The sequence below is a fragment of the Dermacentor andersoni genome, chromosome 2 (genome assembly GCF_023375885.2).
Source record: "Dermacentor andersoni chromosome 2, qqDerAnde1_hic_scaffold, whole genome shotgun sequence".
Classification (NCBI taxonomy): Eukaryota; Metazoa; Arthropoda; class Arachnida; order Ixodida; family Ixodidae; genus Dermacentor; species Dermacentor andersoni.
The window spans coordinates 241,755,666-241,774,035 of record NC_092815.1 but is presented as its reverse complement, the minus strand read 5'-3'; the positions used below and the strand labels follow the sequence as shown (position 1 = coordinate 241,774,035).

The 18,370-nt window shown below is 48.4% G+C and overlaps 1 protein-coding gene and 1 long non-coding RNA gene across 4 annotated transcripts in view; one reads left to right on the top strand and one right to left on the bottom strand.

The window, feature by feature from the left end:
- Positions 1-5,189: 5,189 nt before the first annotated feature.
- LOC140216023 (uncharacterized) lies at positions 5,190-9,906 on the bottom strand. Its single transcript, XR_011892669.1, has 2 exons — positions 9,170-9,906; positions 5,190-5,397 (listed from the first exon to the last, which is right to left on the bottom strand). It is a non-coding gene; the product is annotated as an uncharacterized lncRNA (long non-coding RNA).
- A 1,063-nt stretch (positions 9,907-10,969) lies between these two features.
- Positions 10,970-18,370, top strand: part of LOC126539883 (protein-lysine N-trimethyltransferase SMYD5-like) — an 80,506-nt gene continuing 73,105 nt past the window's right edge. For 2 of the 3 annotated variants that reach the window (XM_055075679.2, XM_050186696.3), the window contains exon 1: positions 10,970-11,126. In XM_055075679.2, coding sequence (XP_054931654.1) covers positions 11,070-11,126 — 57 coding nt within the window. In that variant the 5' untranslated portion in view covers positions 10,970-11,069. The remainder of the gene's footprint in view (positions 11,127-18,370) is intronic. The other variant, XM_055075678.2, reaches the window with a different exon arrangement.

Here is an 18,370-nt window from a genome sequence, read left to right as displayed (position 1 = left end):
GTTTTTCTTTTAACTGCAACAAACCTTGTCAAGTTTGGTGCAGTGGTTGCCGAAAAAGACGAATTCTCCTTTTACATGTATTTATATACATCCGAGCTAAAGCTTCCTCATAAAGGTTCGCTGTAAAAAATTGATAAGAGAGAATACCCATAGGGATAAATAAGGCTCCATACAAAATGCATGGGGAAGCTTATAGTAGGGGTAGGCCAACCGAAATTCGGCGTTGGCCAACTTCAAATTTGGGCCTGGGCTAACTGAAATTTTGCGATGGGCCACCCTAAAATTTCAAGCTGACTCAACCCCAAATTTAAGTTGGCCAACCCCCAAATTTTCCATCGACCACCAAATTGAATTTGGTCCACCCCCATTTCAAGTTGTCCCATCCCCTAATTGAAGTTGGCCCACCCCCAATATTTAAGTTAGCCCACCCCAAAATTTTAGTTGGCCCACTCTGAAATGTCAGTTGGCCTACCCAAAAATTTCAATTGGCCTACCCCGAGTTTCAAGTTAGCCCAGCCCCAAATTTCAAAATGGCCCACCCACAAATTTCAAGTTGGCCCACCTACAAATTTCAGTTTACCCACTTCCAAATTTCAAGTTGGCGCACCCCCAATTTCAGTTTGGGCCAGCCTCAAATTTCAGTTAGCCCACTTCCATAACTGGCCCACCCCTGCTATAAGCTTCCCCATGTATTTTCTATAGAGCCCTATGTACCCCTATGCATATTCTCTGTAGTAATTTTTTGTTGGTTTTAATTATTTCTAATCGCTTATAAAACTACCAATCATCTACATTTAGACTACTATAACGACTAAAAGTCCCCGAAAACTACACATTCTTGTGCAGGTACAAGGCATTAAACATTTCGCGTGACGGAGTTGGAGAATTCGCCAAAGGATGCTTACGCATTAAACGAAGCTAATCATTAAAACGATTGCATGCTCACAAAAAATAAATGTTGTATCATATGTTACTCTAAATTGCCTTATCGTACAATATGTATATAAGGTAAAAATTTTTTGTGAAATTTTTAATCGGGGAACCGAAAACGCACTCGAGCGCAGCGCATATACCGCGGCTGCCTGTTGAACCTTTTCGCGAAGCAGTTTGCTTCAGAGAAATGAGATGGCGCTTTCGGTGGCACGCCGCACGTTGCCTCAGCGCTCTGCTTCTGTGTGATCAGCTGTCGAAATGCAACTGGGCTTTCCCTAACGCACTATACCCGATTCATGCTGCAAAATATCGAGCGGTGGAGTGAAGACGTGTGCATAGTTGGCTGCAGAATTGTTACTGGCATATTAAAAAAATTATGGGGTTTTACGTGCCAAAACCACTTTCTGATTATTAGGCACGCCGTATTGGGGGACTCCGGAAATTTTGACCACCTGGGGTTCTTTAACGTGCACCTAAATCTAAGTACACGGGTGTTTTCGCATTTCGCCGCCATGACTGGCATATTAAGGAATGCAATGAATCTGTGTGTCCAAGTTCACGGACCAATGCTACATAAATACTGTCTGTATTGCCCTATCTTCTTGATACACGGCTTCCGTCGAGGATAGAAAAATCACTCATCCATAAGCGTTGTAACGCTAACATCCAAGGAAAGAACTTCAAACCCGAAACGTCTGCACGAGCGAGTGCGGCTCATGCGGTTATACCGCAACTAACACGCAAACTTACGCCTACCCTATCGCCAAGGTATCAAGCATTGGCGTAGCCAAGGGGGTCGAAACCGCCCGAAATTTTTTGTCGAGACCCCTCCCCTTTCCCACAGAACAGAAAGTTTCAGGAGGGTACCCGAAAGAGCGACATGGATGAAAGGGAATGTCTGACGGGGAGGATGGGGTTTTGTCATTCACCGTACCTAGAACTTAAGTTTATCCAGTTCCCCCGCAACCGCTGTAGTGTCTATAGTGGCAGCGTTTTGTTGCCTTCTCACGTCACCTTTTCCCTATTCCCTTCTCCCACCCTGTACGGGAACTGCCAGCGAAGAGTGGCAAAGCTGTTTATAACTCGTGTAGCGATTGCGTTGGTTCTACCCATTATGTGCCTCTTCTCTACCATTCTATCTAGCTTCCCTCTGGACTTGGGTATAGTAGAAAGATAAGCGCTGCCATTTCTGCAGCGGTCTTGGGAGTGGGGGGCGGTCACGGATAGTTACAGCTTTTAATTACAGCTGTGTGGCGATCGACATCCAGGGAGGTCCAGAGGTCATTGTGCATATTCGACGCGGTACAAAGGTCCAAATGAGTTTCTCGCGTCTTCCTTCCTCTCTGCTACGCTCCTTCCATGTATATACATGCTCTGAACCACCCCCAACGCGGGCCAACTTTCGAGAAAAAAAAGCTTCGCTTTAAAAAAACGCTGATTTGCGCACGGCAAGATATATCAAGGACGAGCGTGCTGGGCCAGGGAAGCTAAGAAACTGACACAACAAAGGTGGGAGAGCGGGTAGGAGAATGGCCTCCAAGGCCACGCGGAAACAAAAACACAGGTATGTTAGCGGCCGCCGCGCCGTTCACCGAACCGGTGAATGTCGAAGAGTGTGACAGTGACTAACGGAAATGAATGTTAAGGGGAATAGAGGGATGGATACGAGGAGGGGGGGGGGCGCATGAAAGGCGTCAACAACGAAGTTGGCTGATAATTATGGACATAGAGTCTCGTCACTGCCCAATCGCTCAACGCCAGACGGCCGTGGCCAGTCGCCTAGCTAAGGCTCACCTGTGTGTCTCTGTGTGTTTTTCTCCCTGTGTGGCTCACAACGTCTCTGTGTGTTTTTTCACCTTGACTTGGTCAGTGGCCGCAATTTCTTCATCCTCACCTACCACGTGCTGCTTGCTGCGGAGAGCCCATTCTAACGAAACCTCTCGGCAAATTTCAGAATATACGGTTGTCAGGAGACACGACGCCTTCAAATCTCTCGGAGCTACTGGCCCTCATTTTATTGCGAACAACAGATGCCGTAATTTTCACAAATGCTTCTAAACAGGAAACAGCCCTGCTTCTGACTATCTGCCTCATCAGTTCTCCAGTGTGATGAAACAACAATATGCGTCGCGTGATGACTACAATATACCATGATCGCAAGTTACTTCCAAACATCTCTTCAAACAAGTCGGACAGCAGGTCACCAAAAGTGAGTGACACTTGCATCTATGCTATCGAAGTTCAAGCGCAAAGCTTCGTTCCTTCATATTTAAATCTAGTATAATATAGCATGCCCACAACGCCAAAAGCGCGATTGAGGGATAGGAAACTTGCAAAATACTGCCCGCCCTCTCTCGTACGTAGCCGTGGCCGTACCACTCACTAGACGGTCTGGCAGAAAAACGAAGATGATTTCCGCTGTTACCTAGGCTGCAACAAGTCTGGCCTGCAAATGAGAAGACACACGATAGTGCGCTTGTTTTGGCATGGCCCTACTTTTAGCGTTCGTTTCCCCAAGTCATGTACCAGCTAGGTAATCGACATACGTTATATAAACGCATGAATCCGTAAACAAAATTGAATTTTTTAAATATCATCATTTTAAAAATAGCATAAAGATGACAGCATAATTTGATGCGAAGTGCCTGCAAAACGTGCTTCCTCGTTGTTAAAGCATGCTTTCCAGGGAGCTTGTCGTTCCATGATGTACAACCTCTCTCTCTCTCTCTCTCTCTCTCTCTCTCTCTCTATATATATATATATATATATATATATATATATATATATATATATATATATATATATATATATATATATATATATATATATATATATATATATAAGGAGTGATAGTTGTAGGCGGGACCTCTCCCCCTCGAAATAAATTTCTGGCTACGCCACTGGTATCAAGAATAAGCGACGGGCACACACTTGAATCAATGCGCCAAATCATGGATGACTGAACTACACCGACAGCACAAAAATGTTTGAAGCTGAACGTTTCGTAACGCTCTACACAGTATAAGCAAGTTACTAGCGATAATACGTATTTGCTACAAGCTATTACGACATACAGAACATCTACATTAGAAGCCTTGTGCATTGCAAGAACAAATCTATCGCACCTGAGCACACCCGCGAGCGATCAGGCAGAAAATAAACAATCAGATAGTGACAGTCCGTGGAACTTTCCTGACTGAGAAACATGACAAGCCACTGCTTAAAAGTATTTGCTAAATAAAATACGAAGTGCTAAATACACTGATACTGATCGAATTCATACGCGGACCGTTAGAATAGTTTGGAATAAATCGTTAGGCCTGCTTTTATTACAATCACCGTATACGCTGCTCTGACCGTTTGGACAAAGCGTAATGAGCTCCGAAAGCGCTTACATGTCCTTTGAAGATGTAGTCAAAGCTTCTCGTGTCGTTCACCATCTACGATACCCACCGAAACAGAGGTTTGCAGAGCCGCACCTGCATCATGAGCATCCATTGTAAACACAAAGGCAACCATGGAGGCAACGGAGGCAAGCAATGGACGCGTCACCAAGTGATCAAACATGGTATCGCCCACGGGATCGCCGTGAAAAGGATCGATATGCTAGGCCTACGCTCTTTTGCCCCCGGCAATATGGCCGCCGGTGGTTTGACGTGCCCCCTTAGGTGGCCGCAGTGGCTGCCACTCCAGTAGTTTTAGTATATGATCTCCTTGGATATACGCCATGGAGGAAGGAAACTGAGGAGAGGCCCTACCCACTCCGCGCGCTAGGAGAAAAGTGTGCAGGAAATAATGACGTAGTAGGTTCTCCTTTGTTTTGGTGTTTTTTTTATTTCTTTGCTGTAGTGACCCCGCCTTTCGGGCCACAATGGCGGCTTTGTTATTGTTCTGTGTGCTCACACGTGTTGCTCCGTAGGTTTCGTACCGTGGCAAAGGCGCCGTGCGGGCAGCTTTGCGTTGGTCTGCGTGTTTTGTTGCGCTGCGTTATCTGGACCGTGCTCTACCGGATGTTGCTGTGGCCAGGTTGGACAGGAGGAACTAAAGAGCGTGAAATGAACGCGCATGCAACGCTGTACGCAATGTACCGCGCCACGGCAATGGCAACGGACGAAGGAATATCCGCGAGACATTTTGCCCTCTTTGGCGGAATCATGCTAACGTGCTGACGATTGTTTAGTATTGCTGCGGAGCGCGCGGGTCCGACAGACAGACAGACAGACAGACAGACAGACAGACAGACAGACAGACAGACAGACAGACAGAAAAACTTTATTCATAGCAAGTGAGTTTGGACTCCTCTGGGTCCCTGGACCACCGCACGGTCCCGCACTACGTCGAGACGTCCATGCTCCTTTTGTTCATGACGTCGGCAGCACGAGCCACCGCAGTAAGCTGCGATGTCGGGACCGTAGACGAGAGCAGGACCTCCCAGTCCTCCCAGCTTGAGATGGCGGGCTGTCCCTGCGGGGGAGGATCGGCAGGGCAGCCAAAAAGGATGTGAGAGAGCGTGGCGTGAGGGTCTCCGCATAGGGAGCATGTAGGGGAGATGCCACAGTAGTGGGATAGCAGCTGAGGGGATGGAAGAGAGCGGGTCTGGAGGCGTCTCCAGAGGATCTGCTGGGAGTGTGTCATGGAGGGGTGGGAAGGAGGGTAAGTCCGATGGTCCAAACGGGGTATTTGCGTGAGCTCCGCAAAGCTGTGCACCCGCTCCCTCGAGAAACCCGGATCGAGGCTGTCCTGAGCCCGGCAAATTAAACCTCGGGCCAGTTTATCGGCAGCCTCGTTTCCGGGGTTCCCAGAGTGAGCCGGCACCCACCGGAGCTCTACCCTGCGTGGTAAATTCTGGGTGGGGATGTTCAACAAGTTCCAAGCAGGGTTGTGAATTCTGCCTCTGGCAAAGTTGGACAAAGCAGTCTTTGAATCGCTAAAGATGTATTCAGCATCCGAAAGGGCAAGGGCTAAGGCGATGGCGGTCTCCTCTGCTTCCTCAGGTGTAGAGCCCGAGGGAAGATGGTGAGTTAGGGGTCGGGGTAAGGTTGGGTTGTAAGCAACTGCTACAGCTTCATGCGTTGTACATGCGGCGTCCACCCAGATGGCTTCCTCGACTTGTCCGTAATACTTGTGGAGGGCATTTGCGCGAGCTACGTGATACTAGTGATACTGGGGATGAACGTTTCGAGGAAGGGGTTTCACTACAAGGGGTGTATGAATGTGTCGAGGAATGGCCATAAGGGTTGACTGACTAGTGGGTACGTTGATGCGAAGGGAGGCGAGGATATGGCGGCCATGGCGCTCGCGGCAAATCTTAAATACTGCGTCTGAAGGTGCGCCTCAACTAGTTCAGGAAGCGTGTTATGCATGCCTAGTGCAAGGAGTTTGGCTGTGCTAGTACTGCGAGGTAGGTTGAGGGCTGCCTTAGTTGCAAGGCGGATCATGGCGTTCACGCGCTCGGTTTCCGTGCAGTTCAGCTTGAGATATGGAGTGGCGTACAGAATGCGGCTAAGCGTAAAAGCATGTACAACTTTCATGTTGTCTGCTTCGTCTAAACCCTTGTGCTGGAAAGATACGCGGCGTAGAAGCTGCAACACTGATTGCGTGGATGCCTTGAGCGTTTTAAGGGTATGGTCATTGCGTCCGGAATCCTGCAGGTAGAGGCCAAGGATGCGCAGGGTGGGAGTGATGGGGATAGGGGATCCTTGTAAAGTGATTTGGATGGGTGAGTTAGCGGCAGATTTTGGTCTAATTAGGAGGAGCACGGACTTAAAGGGGGAACACTCGAGTCCGATAGATGATACGTGAGCGGAGATCGTGTCGACTGCTAATTGTAGAGCTTCCTCAATTTCCCCGTCTGAGCCATGAGTGGTCCATGCGGTAATATGATCAGCGTACAGAGTATGTTTTAGGTGTGGGATGAGATTGAGCTTGTGGGCTAAGGGGATGAGAGAAATGTTAAATAGAAGGGGGGAGAGGACCGCGCCTTGCGGGGTTCCGAATTCACCGAGTTTATAAGAGGGTGTGCTGAGCTGATCAATGTGCAAGGAGGCAGTGCGGCCGGAGAGGAAGGCGCGAACGTAGTTGTAGGTCTTAGGGCCTACCTGTAGTTCCTGCAGTTCCCGTAAGATGGCAGCGTGTCGAATTCTGTCAAATGCCTTAATGAGGTCAACCGCCAGAATGGCTTTAGTAAGATGGGGGATGGTATCATCAAGCACATCGTGCGTAATTTGAAGTAGGGCATCCTGCGCAGATAGATGCGCACGAAAGCCCACCATACTGTGGGGAAAAAGGTGATTTTCTTCCATGTACGTTGTCAGTCGGGTAAGGATTATGTGCTCAAACGTCTTGCCGAGACAAGATGTAAGAGAAATGGGGTGGATGTTCTCGAGGGTGATGGGCTTGTGGGGTTTTAGGATAAATATAATTTTTCCATGCTTCCAGGAGGCAGGGAGGGTACCTGCCTCCCAGCATTCGTTAAAGTAAGTAACGAGGTGAGATATGGAGACATCAAGATTTCGGATGGCAGCATTGGTAATTTGATCTTCCCCAGGTGTGGTATTGCGCAATTTCAATAGGGCTGCGCGAAATTCAGATTCTGTAATAGGAGCGTCAAGCTGTGGTTGGGGTGAGCCCGTGTACTCGGGATGTTTGCAAGGAGGACCTGGGGTGGTATAGGTGCATTTCACCTGCGCGAGGAAGGCGTCGGTGTGCTGCCGACGGTTATGAGTGAGGCGGCGAATGCTAAGACGCGTCTGAGTTTTAGATTGCGTGGGATCGAGCATATGGCGTAACAGGTGCCAAGCGCGGGTTGTGGAGAGATTGCCTCGGAGGCCGTCACAAACTTGAGCCCAGTTAGCTTTGCAAAAAGTGGCACTATGGTGTTCTATTTGGGATTGAAGCTGGGTGAGTTTGAGTTTTAGTTTCCTGTTGTGCTTTTGAGTTCTCCACCTTCGCGTTATGTTCTCTTGAGCTTCAAGAATGTGGGCGAGCTTACTGTCGATAACAGGGATGTCTGGGGTAGTATCGAGCGCTTGGGTATGTTGGCGAATGTCTTTCTGTAACTCAGCAGTCCAGGTGTGTCGAAGGGGCCCTGTGCTGGCTGTGCTTGCCTAAATTTACGGAGCTGATCCCAATTAGTATGCCTAGTGGTAAATTTGCGCTGAGGTCGGCGACAGTTCACCGCTATGCGAATCATGTGGTGGTCGCTGCCTAGTGTGGCTTGCGTTCTTTCCCACTGTAGGTGAGCCAAGTTTCTACCAAGCGTGAGGTCCGGGCTAGTATCGGCAGTAACACTGTTACCCACCCGCGTAGGTAGGCTAAAATCATTAAAGATGGTCAGGTGAAGTAATAGCGTATTATTGTATAAAACTGTGCCTCTGAGGTTAGTGCGTCGATAGCCCCAGTCCACGTGAGCGCAGTTAAAGTCACCGGCAACCAGTAGGGGGTTTGATCCGGCCATTTGGGTTGCGGATTTGAGGAGTGAAGCAAGTAGGTTAATCGGCTGTCATGGGAGAAGATAGCAGTTAAGCATGAACAGGGGAGATTGTGCAGGGGTGTGGGGTAAAATTTCGATGAAGGTGAGAGCAATCGCGGAGGTAACGTCGTGCTCTGCGTAATGCAAGGTATTACAGACGTGGTAACCACCCGAGGAATATCAGTGGAGGCAGAGGGGATAACAGCGTATCCTGGAAGTTGCCTGCAAACATTGGCATCCTGGATAGCGATAATGTCTGGTGGGTACAAAGAATTGGCGATAATCTGCTGCAGAGGGTCGCGCTTTCGCCGGAAGCCCCTGCAATTCCATTGAATAATTTGTAAGGAATTATGGTGCCTCGGATGAGCCATGTTGAAGGGTGGCGGGGCGAAGGAGGATTGCAGAAGGTGGGACTGCGGGAGGAGAGGCCGCTGAGAGTCCAGGCATAAGGTTAGCTAAACGTTCCTCAACCTTGGCCATGATGCTAGATATGACCCTATCCATTATACCGGTAATGGTAGCTTCAATCATAGTCTGGCACTGTGCAGTGACCTGCGCAGTAATGCGCTCTGTGAACTTGGCTTCTAGGTTTTGGGCGAGGTCCTGAAATTTGGCTTCCAGGTCTATAGGTTGTACTGGGCTCTCGTCAGGCCTCCTCTTTTTCTGAGGAGGTTGGTCGGACGGGGTGGATGAAGAAGATGGGGATGGTGGAGTGGGGGGTAGAGCAGGAGTGGAGGTAGAGAGGGCTGCCTTGAGCTGCCTTACCTCATCCCGCAAAGCCTTCACGTCCGAGTCCTGGGAGGTCATGATGTTCGTCTTGGGAACCTTGGAAGCCCATGTAGAGGTAGACGGGAGGGTCGTGCTAAGCGGGGGAAAGTTCTTCTTGGTAGGGAACTTTGTCTTCTGGGGCGGTCGGCTGAGTCGTTTGGTGGCGCCATTTCTTGCCTTGCACGCGCCGGTGCCCGTGAGGTGCTGCCCCCCACAGAGAATGCAGATCGGGATGCAGGAGGGAAAATCTTGCGGCTCATGCTAGACCACTCTTGGGTGGGGACACGCGTCGTATCTGTGGCCCGGTCGACGACAGTTTGCGCACGCGTCTGGACTTCCCTTGTACGTCGTGCATCTATGCACTACACTTATGTAGCGTATGGTGTGAGGCACTGGGCCATGCGCAAATGTGATCAATATGGAAGGGGTCCTACCCATTCTGCGGGCTGCGATGATATCAGCTTCCGGGTTGCGATTCTGTAAGTCTTGTAGCATCTCTTCCGGTGTTTCCGCCCAGTAGCCTTGCGAGATGACTCCGCGCGCAGCAGCGGGCGGCGGTGCGATGTAGGCGGCGACGGGGTAACTGGTTTCTTGAAGGACCACTTCCTTGAGTTGGACGAGGTGAAGGGCCGTTGACTCGTGAGGTGTAGCGACCGTGAAGGTCTTATTCGTCGGGTGAATCCGGAGGTGAAACTCTCCTAGGTCCCGGTCAGCGGCGGTGACTCGCAGAGCTTTCATGAGTGGCTGCGCCCTGGCTCCGTTCAAAGCGAGGCCTCCTCTTGGTCGGAAGACTACCCTTAAGTGCCTCTTGCAAGCAACTTGCAATCGCATTTCAAGTTGCTTACTTCTCAATGCGATCGCGTGCGTCACGCGCAGCTGTTGTTGTTGAGCACGGTATGTCGGCTTGAAGGTCGCAGGGGCAGTGTCGGCCGGAGCACCGACGGCGGGCGCGGCAGGCTTATCTCGAACAGGGGCTGCATGAGGAGGCACAACCAGCGTTTCCGGGCTTGGTTTGCCTCCCTTGTACGCGCGGAGTATCGTGGTCCACTCACTGGGTCTGAGCGTTGTCGGGTCGAGGTCTTCGCCCTGCGATTGCACCTCCATGGCTGTTGGGGGTGGGTGCGCTACCAGTGATTGCCCTAGCCTCTAGCGAGGCAAGACCCAGTGCGGCGGCTGGCCAGGAGCAAACTTTCCGACATCGATACGGTCCAAAAAAGGTTCGGATATAGGTTTAGCGGTCGGGCAGCGGCGCAAACGGAGGGGATTCGTGCGTATTCCGTGGTGACTGGCGCACACAGCACACGGCACCTCGGGAGGCCCGGGCGGGGGGCGACGGGCAAAGCTCGCGCCTCGGGAGGCCCGGGCAGGGGGCGACGGGCAAAGCTCACGTCGGATCGGTTCGGAGTGCGCACCGACGGCATGTCCGTTCACTTCGGGTGGCTGTGGTCGAGTCCGAGGACGGTTGCGCGCAGCGCGGTGTGGTTTCGCGAGAAATGTAAACGAGAGAGGAGAGCTGGCCCGATAGGCGGAGCAACGCCATGAACAACGCCGATTTCCGTCTTCACTTTCGCTTCACAAGGAGTGACGTCAGGGTTAAGTTTCCTTCCTCCGTGATGTACGCCTACGGGTGCTGCCGACCGACTCGTTATGAAACGCTTTTCCACCTTTCGAAAATTCAGAAATGCTTTTCAAGTCACTACTTTTAACGTTGTGAAGGACAAATTAGCAATTGTAATTGATGGTGAATACAAACTACAACGACAAGATTGTTAAATGCGAAAATCGGGGTTCTTGATTTTGGCTTGTTCCGCTGTAAACAAACCAACAGCACTCACGTGTTGGGTCAAGGTGGTGGCCACCTTACTTCTTTTTCGACATTTAATGAGGATTACACATCATGTCTACGGTGATCCATTCATCGGGTGTAGAAGTACGTCGCATGGACACATCCAGGGTACGAACTTAATTTTATCAGCGTATTGGATTCTCCGCTGTATTAAGATATTTCGCCGGACTTTGTCATACCGTGTTGTTTCCGCTATTACATGCACAGCCGAGAAAGCATCTTGAACGTTATCAGAAAGGGACTTCTGAAAAACTACTTTGTAGACCCAGTGCTTGCCTTCTCAAGGCAGAATTTCGATGAAACATCGCGTGTAATAACAATATGTATATGTGTGTGTATATTCCTAGGGTCGTTTGTTCTGTAATGCGACACAAATGCGGCGCTAGCGGTGCTGTGTCCCTCTCCTGTCCTCGAAGCGATCAAGTTGAAAAGGCACCGTTATTGCCATGTTGCCGGATCGTGCCGTTCTGTAGCTTTAGTGGCTTTACTACTGAGTCTACAACGTGTTTGGCGCGCCGCGCGCAGTCGTGGTGTCGCTCCATCGATGACTAGACCCGGCGTTCACGTGCATGCATACAAATTCGTCTTGCCGATGTTTCGGAATTGCACTGACTTGTGTGGCAGACGCGGAGCCGTAACCAGGGTGCCGAACCGAAAAGTTTTCGCGTTCGGTTCGCGTTGTGGTTCAGACTTGTGCATGTTTCCCGGTTCGGTTCAGGTTCTGCTTCGGATCAAGAATATAACAGTGCCAACCGGTTCATAACGGTTCGGAATTTAGGAGAATAAAAATGTTTAGTTTTACCCACAAGCGAAGTATAGTTTATTGTAAAGGCCTTTACTTAAGCGCGCCTTTAATTTACGGAAATTTCGAGTTTCGAAAACGTCGCGTACGTAACAGCCAATCAGTGCACACAGATGGCGAAGGCGTGGCTGAGGCGATAGTATCGCCGAAGTGGATTGTTTCAGAATATGGCCCCAGGTCACAACTCTGACAGCTGCATATGACCTCTTGCACGGAATCAGAACGTGCCGCCCTTCGTGCTGCTGTTAAATATATTGAGCAGGAATCATCATTTAAGTGAGTGGTTTTCCACAATTCTAAAGCAGCTCTGTAAAGCCTTCAGGTGGCACTGTGCTGTTTGAATTGTGAGCCGTTGATTTCAGACATGGCAAATCAGTTCTGTAGAAGCCCGCAAGGTAGCAAAGTTCATCAAAGGAAGAAGTTTCATCCACCTGACTGTAGCACAAAGCTACAAAAGAAACTCACTCAGAAAGAAAGCTTCGCAGTTGAAGAAAATTCATTCTGATCTGGGGATCGAACTCTGTGCGAACTCATGCACCCTGATGTAGCTTCGTGCTACAGTCGGGCGGATGACATTTTTCCCTTTCATGAACCTTCCTCCACCTTGTAGGCTTCAGCAGAACTGATTTCCCATATATTATTCATTCACCCTCATGCTGCGGTCTGATAGCATCCTGTATAGCTCACATGGTCAAGTGACTGTCCCGGAAATGTGCTGTCTTTTGGTTTGATCTTTGGACCAGGAAAAATGTTTCTTCATCTCTGAAGCGTCATTTCCCAAGAATCCGTATAGGTTTCATTTGTAGCTTCATGCTAAAGATGGGTGGATCACCATATTTGTTTCATTTCAAATGTATCTACAATTTACGATAGTGAATCGATTTATTTATGTATTATATTTATTTATATATTGATCGGTTGTATTTGACGATCTAGTGGCTTTAAGATCTAGTTATATTCCAGTGGCTGCCTGGTCATTGCAGCATTTGTGGCAACCATCTTGCTGACGAAGCTGCTAGATCAGCCTATGATAAAGCACAGGCAGGGAACTTCAACAAATTGCGTCACTACATCATGCTGGCATTTAAAAACTATGGAGTATTTCAAACATCGATTATGCGCACTTATCCATCTCTGCTGCTATGATTACTACCAACATTCTCCCCGGTGTGACACTACACCGCTGTGCCACCTGTGACTACATGCAGCCTTCACAAATTCATGCTTCTTCTTTATTGTAATGGCTGGTTCTCCTCTATGTGTGTACTGTAACTGTGCGAAAAACAACGAGCCCCTTCTCTGCCACTACACCTGCCTTGATCGCCATCCTCGTTGGAGTGCGCTCAGTCAACTGGAGGATCGACCTGTTACAGAGGCAAATGTCCTGGTTGCTTGGCCTCATCCATCACCGATCCAGAAAGCTATGCGTGCTCTAATAATTATTCTAAAACCGGCAGACTTAAAGAGATGCTTATATAGATGCTCTGCATCTACTAATGTGCGAGTGAACTATCTCCTTTTGCCTTCCTTTTCTTTCCTTTTTTTTCTTTCTTTAATCTCTAATTCCTCTTCCACCTTGCAGTAAAGCCAACCAGATGTCCATCAGGTTAACATTCTTGTTCTTTCTTGTTTCTCTCTCATCATATTTTCTCTGCTTGATCTGCATCACGATTGGGCTAGCATACCAATGTATGAATTTTGTCTTCATATCAGACTTTCACATAGTGTGAAATTGCATATCAGGGGGCTTAACCCAAGGCTCGCAGGCATATTGTGATTTGTTTTCAAAGGCCATAGTGCCCCACTTCATTGAAAACATTTAATTTCGTTTAGTGCACATGTAGAGAGTGCGCTGTCACACAGGCACCTGCAAACTCCATTTAACTTCTTTGTCTTGATGTCAAGGGGGTTGCACTCCATGTCAAGCGGTCTCTCTTGTGCCAAGGAAGTTCAATGGCGATTTTGGTGAAATGAGTTCGGCAGTGACTATTACGACTGAATGGAGTACTCTTGTTCCCAGATAGCTACAGCTGCGAAGAAAACCATGCTAATAAAATCATTGTAGCTGGCTCCCTTAAAAATTTTAGCATTATTTTTTGCCTTGGTTTATACACCACGAAATTGGGAGTTTTTCATTTGCTTTTAAGGACATAGCGCCTGTATTCTGTACACCAATGCTTCGCTATGCCACATGGGGAAATGTTGTTCTGCCATTTTGTTTGTTTATACACATTGTCACTCATCTGGAAGCAGTTGAGCTTACCACAAACACACGCACACGTACGATTATACAGTGCGGAATCACAACTCAAAGCGTATTGGTTGAAAAACGTAACCCACGCTGTCCACGCATGAAACCAAGACTGCGCTGTGGCCAGCATCGCTTTCAACTTCACTGTGCTTGGAAACAAAAGTCTTGCGGTGACATACAGCAAACTTTCTCGCTGGGGTTTTATTAGATTACACACTGCGTAAAAAAAAAAAGCTACCTTTAACAGCTGTTGTATATCTGAGCATTTGAATGTGAAAGTAAGCTCAGCAGCGCCATTCCTGTCCCATGCGATGCCCTTCGAAAGCTTGCATTGGGCCTCGTTGCATGGCCGCAACTTCCGTGCTGTAAATCTCCATAAGGGAGTTTCATGTCAACGGAGTTTGCGGGTCTCCATGTGACAGTGGTATTACAGCTGTAGGGACTTCATTCATTGAGTTTGAAGGACCAGTGAGGGACTAATATAGTAAGATTTGGCAATGGCACAGGCCTTTGTGACAGGCGTTGCCCTTACAAGGGATATCTTGTTTTGTACCCTCTGCAAACATGCTCCAAAGTTGCACGCACACAAGTAGCTGAAACATAGATGCTATTTCACGTTGTTTGCCTATCTTCGCGGCACATATGATGAAGATAAATCACTTTTCAAGCATGTGGCACTACAACCAGCCTTGGTTGCACTAAAATTAATAGCATAAGAAGTGCAAAAACTGAGTTAAACTTATTTGAAGTTTTTGTAGTCCTGCCTGAAGCACACTTGTTTGCTGACTGCGGAAGCCTTTGAACCTTTGTCTTGCGTTTCCCCTCTGATTTGCCTTAGCAGAGGGTTCACAGAGTGTTCTGAACCATTTGTCAAAACCGTTCTCAATGTTTCCTGCAGTAAGTTCAGGTTCAATTCTAAAAATGGGAGAAAAATAACTGTTCGGTCTTGGTTCTGTTCGAGACCCTGGCTGTAACACTTTCATGGCCATGTAGAGCGCCTAGGAGTTGGCTCACACTTTGCCATTGCCTTTGTTGGACCTCGCTTGTCCTAGTAAATCGGCTGGGTTTCATTTTGGGTTTCATGGCCAGCAACGCGGTGGGGATGACAGATCCTCGTTCTAGTCCAAACCGAACCTGACGTGACACGAAGTGCAGTCCTACCTTGAATTGAAACCATGCTCTTAGCAGTTGCACTCTTGTGGGCCCCATGTGCTCTTTGTGTGACAGACTGCTCAGCAGTTTGAGTTGCTGAGCAGTCTATGGTCTAATGGTACATCATCGGGCTGCTGTGCTGAAAGAACAGAGTTCGAAACCAGTCGCCAAACTAGCTTGAGTCACTGGGCGTGTGCCAGTGGTTATGTGCCAGTTAACTTCTTTCATCCACACTTGCCTCTGGGTATGTGCATTCTGGAATGAGGACGCCTCTCCACAGCTGCAATCACATAACAAGGATGTTTATCCTCTCTCTCTCTCTCTCTCTCTCTCTCTCTCTGGGTATGTGTCACTTCAGTGAACCTCTTTGGACGCCAACTTGGGTCACTGGGCATGTGCGGCTCTCCAATGACAGCCCCAAAAAATTCTGTAAAATTTGTCCTGTTCTGGGCAGAATCAATCCTGCCGCATATTGTTTATGAGGTGTGAAAAGAGGTTTATTTAAAAAGGCTGGATGGCGACTGCCAGATGGTACTGAGCGTTGTTCTTCCTTTCTTCCCTCCACTGTTCTTGCTGTTGCTGCCATTGCTTCATTAGCGTCGATGCTCTGTAACTGTACTCCTCATGCAGACAAAGCCATCCAGGCGAGAAGTCAGTTCGGCAGCTGCCGGGTAAATGGCATAAGGTGGGCTACGTGGGTGATCTCAGTCTTGGATGAGTATCAGCCTCTGGCAGTGAGGCAAGCCATTCTGTACACTTCGCTAAAATGATCGGTCACAGGCCAGCAAGCAGGTTTCGACAAAGTTCACATTTGCACACATGAGTCCATAACCACATGAGATCGCCGGGAACATAAGTTACGCGCCGGTGTCGAATATTGTAGCAGGCTTTATACTGCTCTTGTGAAGCTAGTGTACGTAAGCGAGTAAGGCGTCGAGCCTTCTCTGCCTGACATAGAGTTCCAGAAATAAAAGGGCAGTCATGACTACAAAAGGCAAAGATACTGTGTAATGTGTACCATTGCAGGCGTGCGTAAAGATCAATAAATGGACTGTGGCTAGTGGTCTCGTTTTGTAAGGTGTTACATGCATGTGTGACAAACGGCAACGCATGTCCCAGTTGTTGTGGTCAGCACTAACATACATTGAAAGCGTGCTAATAAGTGTTCTGTTTGTGTGCTCTGTAATACCATTGGCCTGAGGATGATAAGGCATTGAGGGTTGCAGGTTAGGACGCGCACAAGAGGAGAAGGTCTTCCACAGCATCAAATATCAATAAATGCCCACAGTCCCTAATTATCACACGAGTGGGACCATAACGAAGTATAATAGAATGCAGCATAAACTGTGACACCTCGACTGCGGTTGCAGAAGGTAGGGCTGCCATCTCACAGAACAGAGTGAAGTAATCGTCACATACGATGATCCAGCGGTTGCCTTTAGATGAATCTAGAAATGGTCTTAGAAGGTTGACGCCAACTTGTTCAAAAGGCAAGCAGAGGGGCACTACAGGCTTTAGGCAACCAGTTGGAGCTGTGGTAGGTCGCTTGTGACTGTTGCACTCAGCTCAACTTGCCACATATCTGTCTTGCTTATTTGAGGCCAGTAAAACCTTTCTTTGGCATGATGAAGCATTCATGTTGTTCCTAAATACCAGAGGTTGGGTCATCATGCACCACACTAATGGAAAAGTAGAGGGCTACTGGTACCACCAGAAGAAAGCATGCACCTGTCATGGAGAAATTCTTATATAGAAAACTATCCTGAACACAGAAACATCTTGTTGCTGAGTCTTTCATGGAAGGCGAAAGTGACTCTAAACTATGATTCTTGCACTGCTCTCGTGCAAAAGATATGCCTTCTGGATGCAGCTCAGGGCGTTGTCAAGACATGTTGTACTCGTCAAATGGGTGTCCAAAATTTATAACATCATCGAGGTAGCGCATACAAATCTCCCATTTTAAATGGCGCAGGATGGTATCCATGAATCTGAAGGTGGTGAGTGCATTGCACCACACTCCTGCAAGAAATCAATTCCTAAAATAATATTGTGGGTTGATTGGGGAATAATTGCGAATTCCGTTATAAACACTTTGCCGCACAGAGATACCTCTGTAGTACAAACACCGATGGGGCACAACATGCCACCATTAACACCACAAAATGCCACAACATTGTTCCAGCAAAACATCACTTTCTGTCTGAGCACAGTTTTAAACACTCAGGCTCAGTATGACAATTGTAGCCCCAGTATCGGCAAGAGTAGCCACACCATCAACAAGCATGTGAGCTTTGTTTTTCTGCATAATAACTGACAAAGGCATATCTGTTGGCAGTGAATGGTTTCAGCAACACCTCCCCCATCAACTAAAAAAATTAATTATTGGGTTTTGCATGCCAAAACTACTTTCTGATAATGAGGCATGCCGTAGTGGGGGACTACAGAAATTTGGACCACCTGGGGTTTTTCAAGTTAAAAAAATTAAATTATGGGGTTTTACGTGCCAAAACCACTTTCTGATTATGAGGCATGCTGTAGTGGAGGACTCCGGAAATTTTCACCACCCGGGGTTCTTTAACGTGCACCTAAATCTAAGTACATGGGTGTTTTCGCATTTCGCCCCCATCGAAATATGGCCGCCGTGGCCGGTATTCGATCCCGCGACCTCGTGCTCAGCAGCCCAACACCATAGCCACTGAGCAATCACGGCGGGTACGGTTCCTTAATGTGCACCTAAATCTAAGTACATGTGCGTTTTCGCATTTTGCCCCCATCGAAATGCACCCCCCATCAACCGCACCACCTAGTTTTCCGGTGGTGGGGATGCCAGGCGACATCACAACGATGGGGACTTCAGAACACGTGGAGCAGCTTGTGGCATTACACTGCGATCAGAGGCCGGTGATGGGTTCTGGAAGCTGCCTGGGCAGAATCGACAGTTAAAAGGCAAACGTTTTGGCCATGATGTAGGAAAGGGTCGATAATTCAGCTTGTATGACACTGGTTACCACTCCTCCCGAAATTGCTGGCACTTGTTGAAAAACCTCGAGATGTGGCCTGGGACTCTGCAGCTGTAGCACACACGAGGAGGCCAAAATACTTGCTGCGGCTAAAAGCTCTAATTGACATCGGCAGGCATGGGATAGC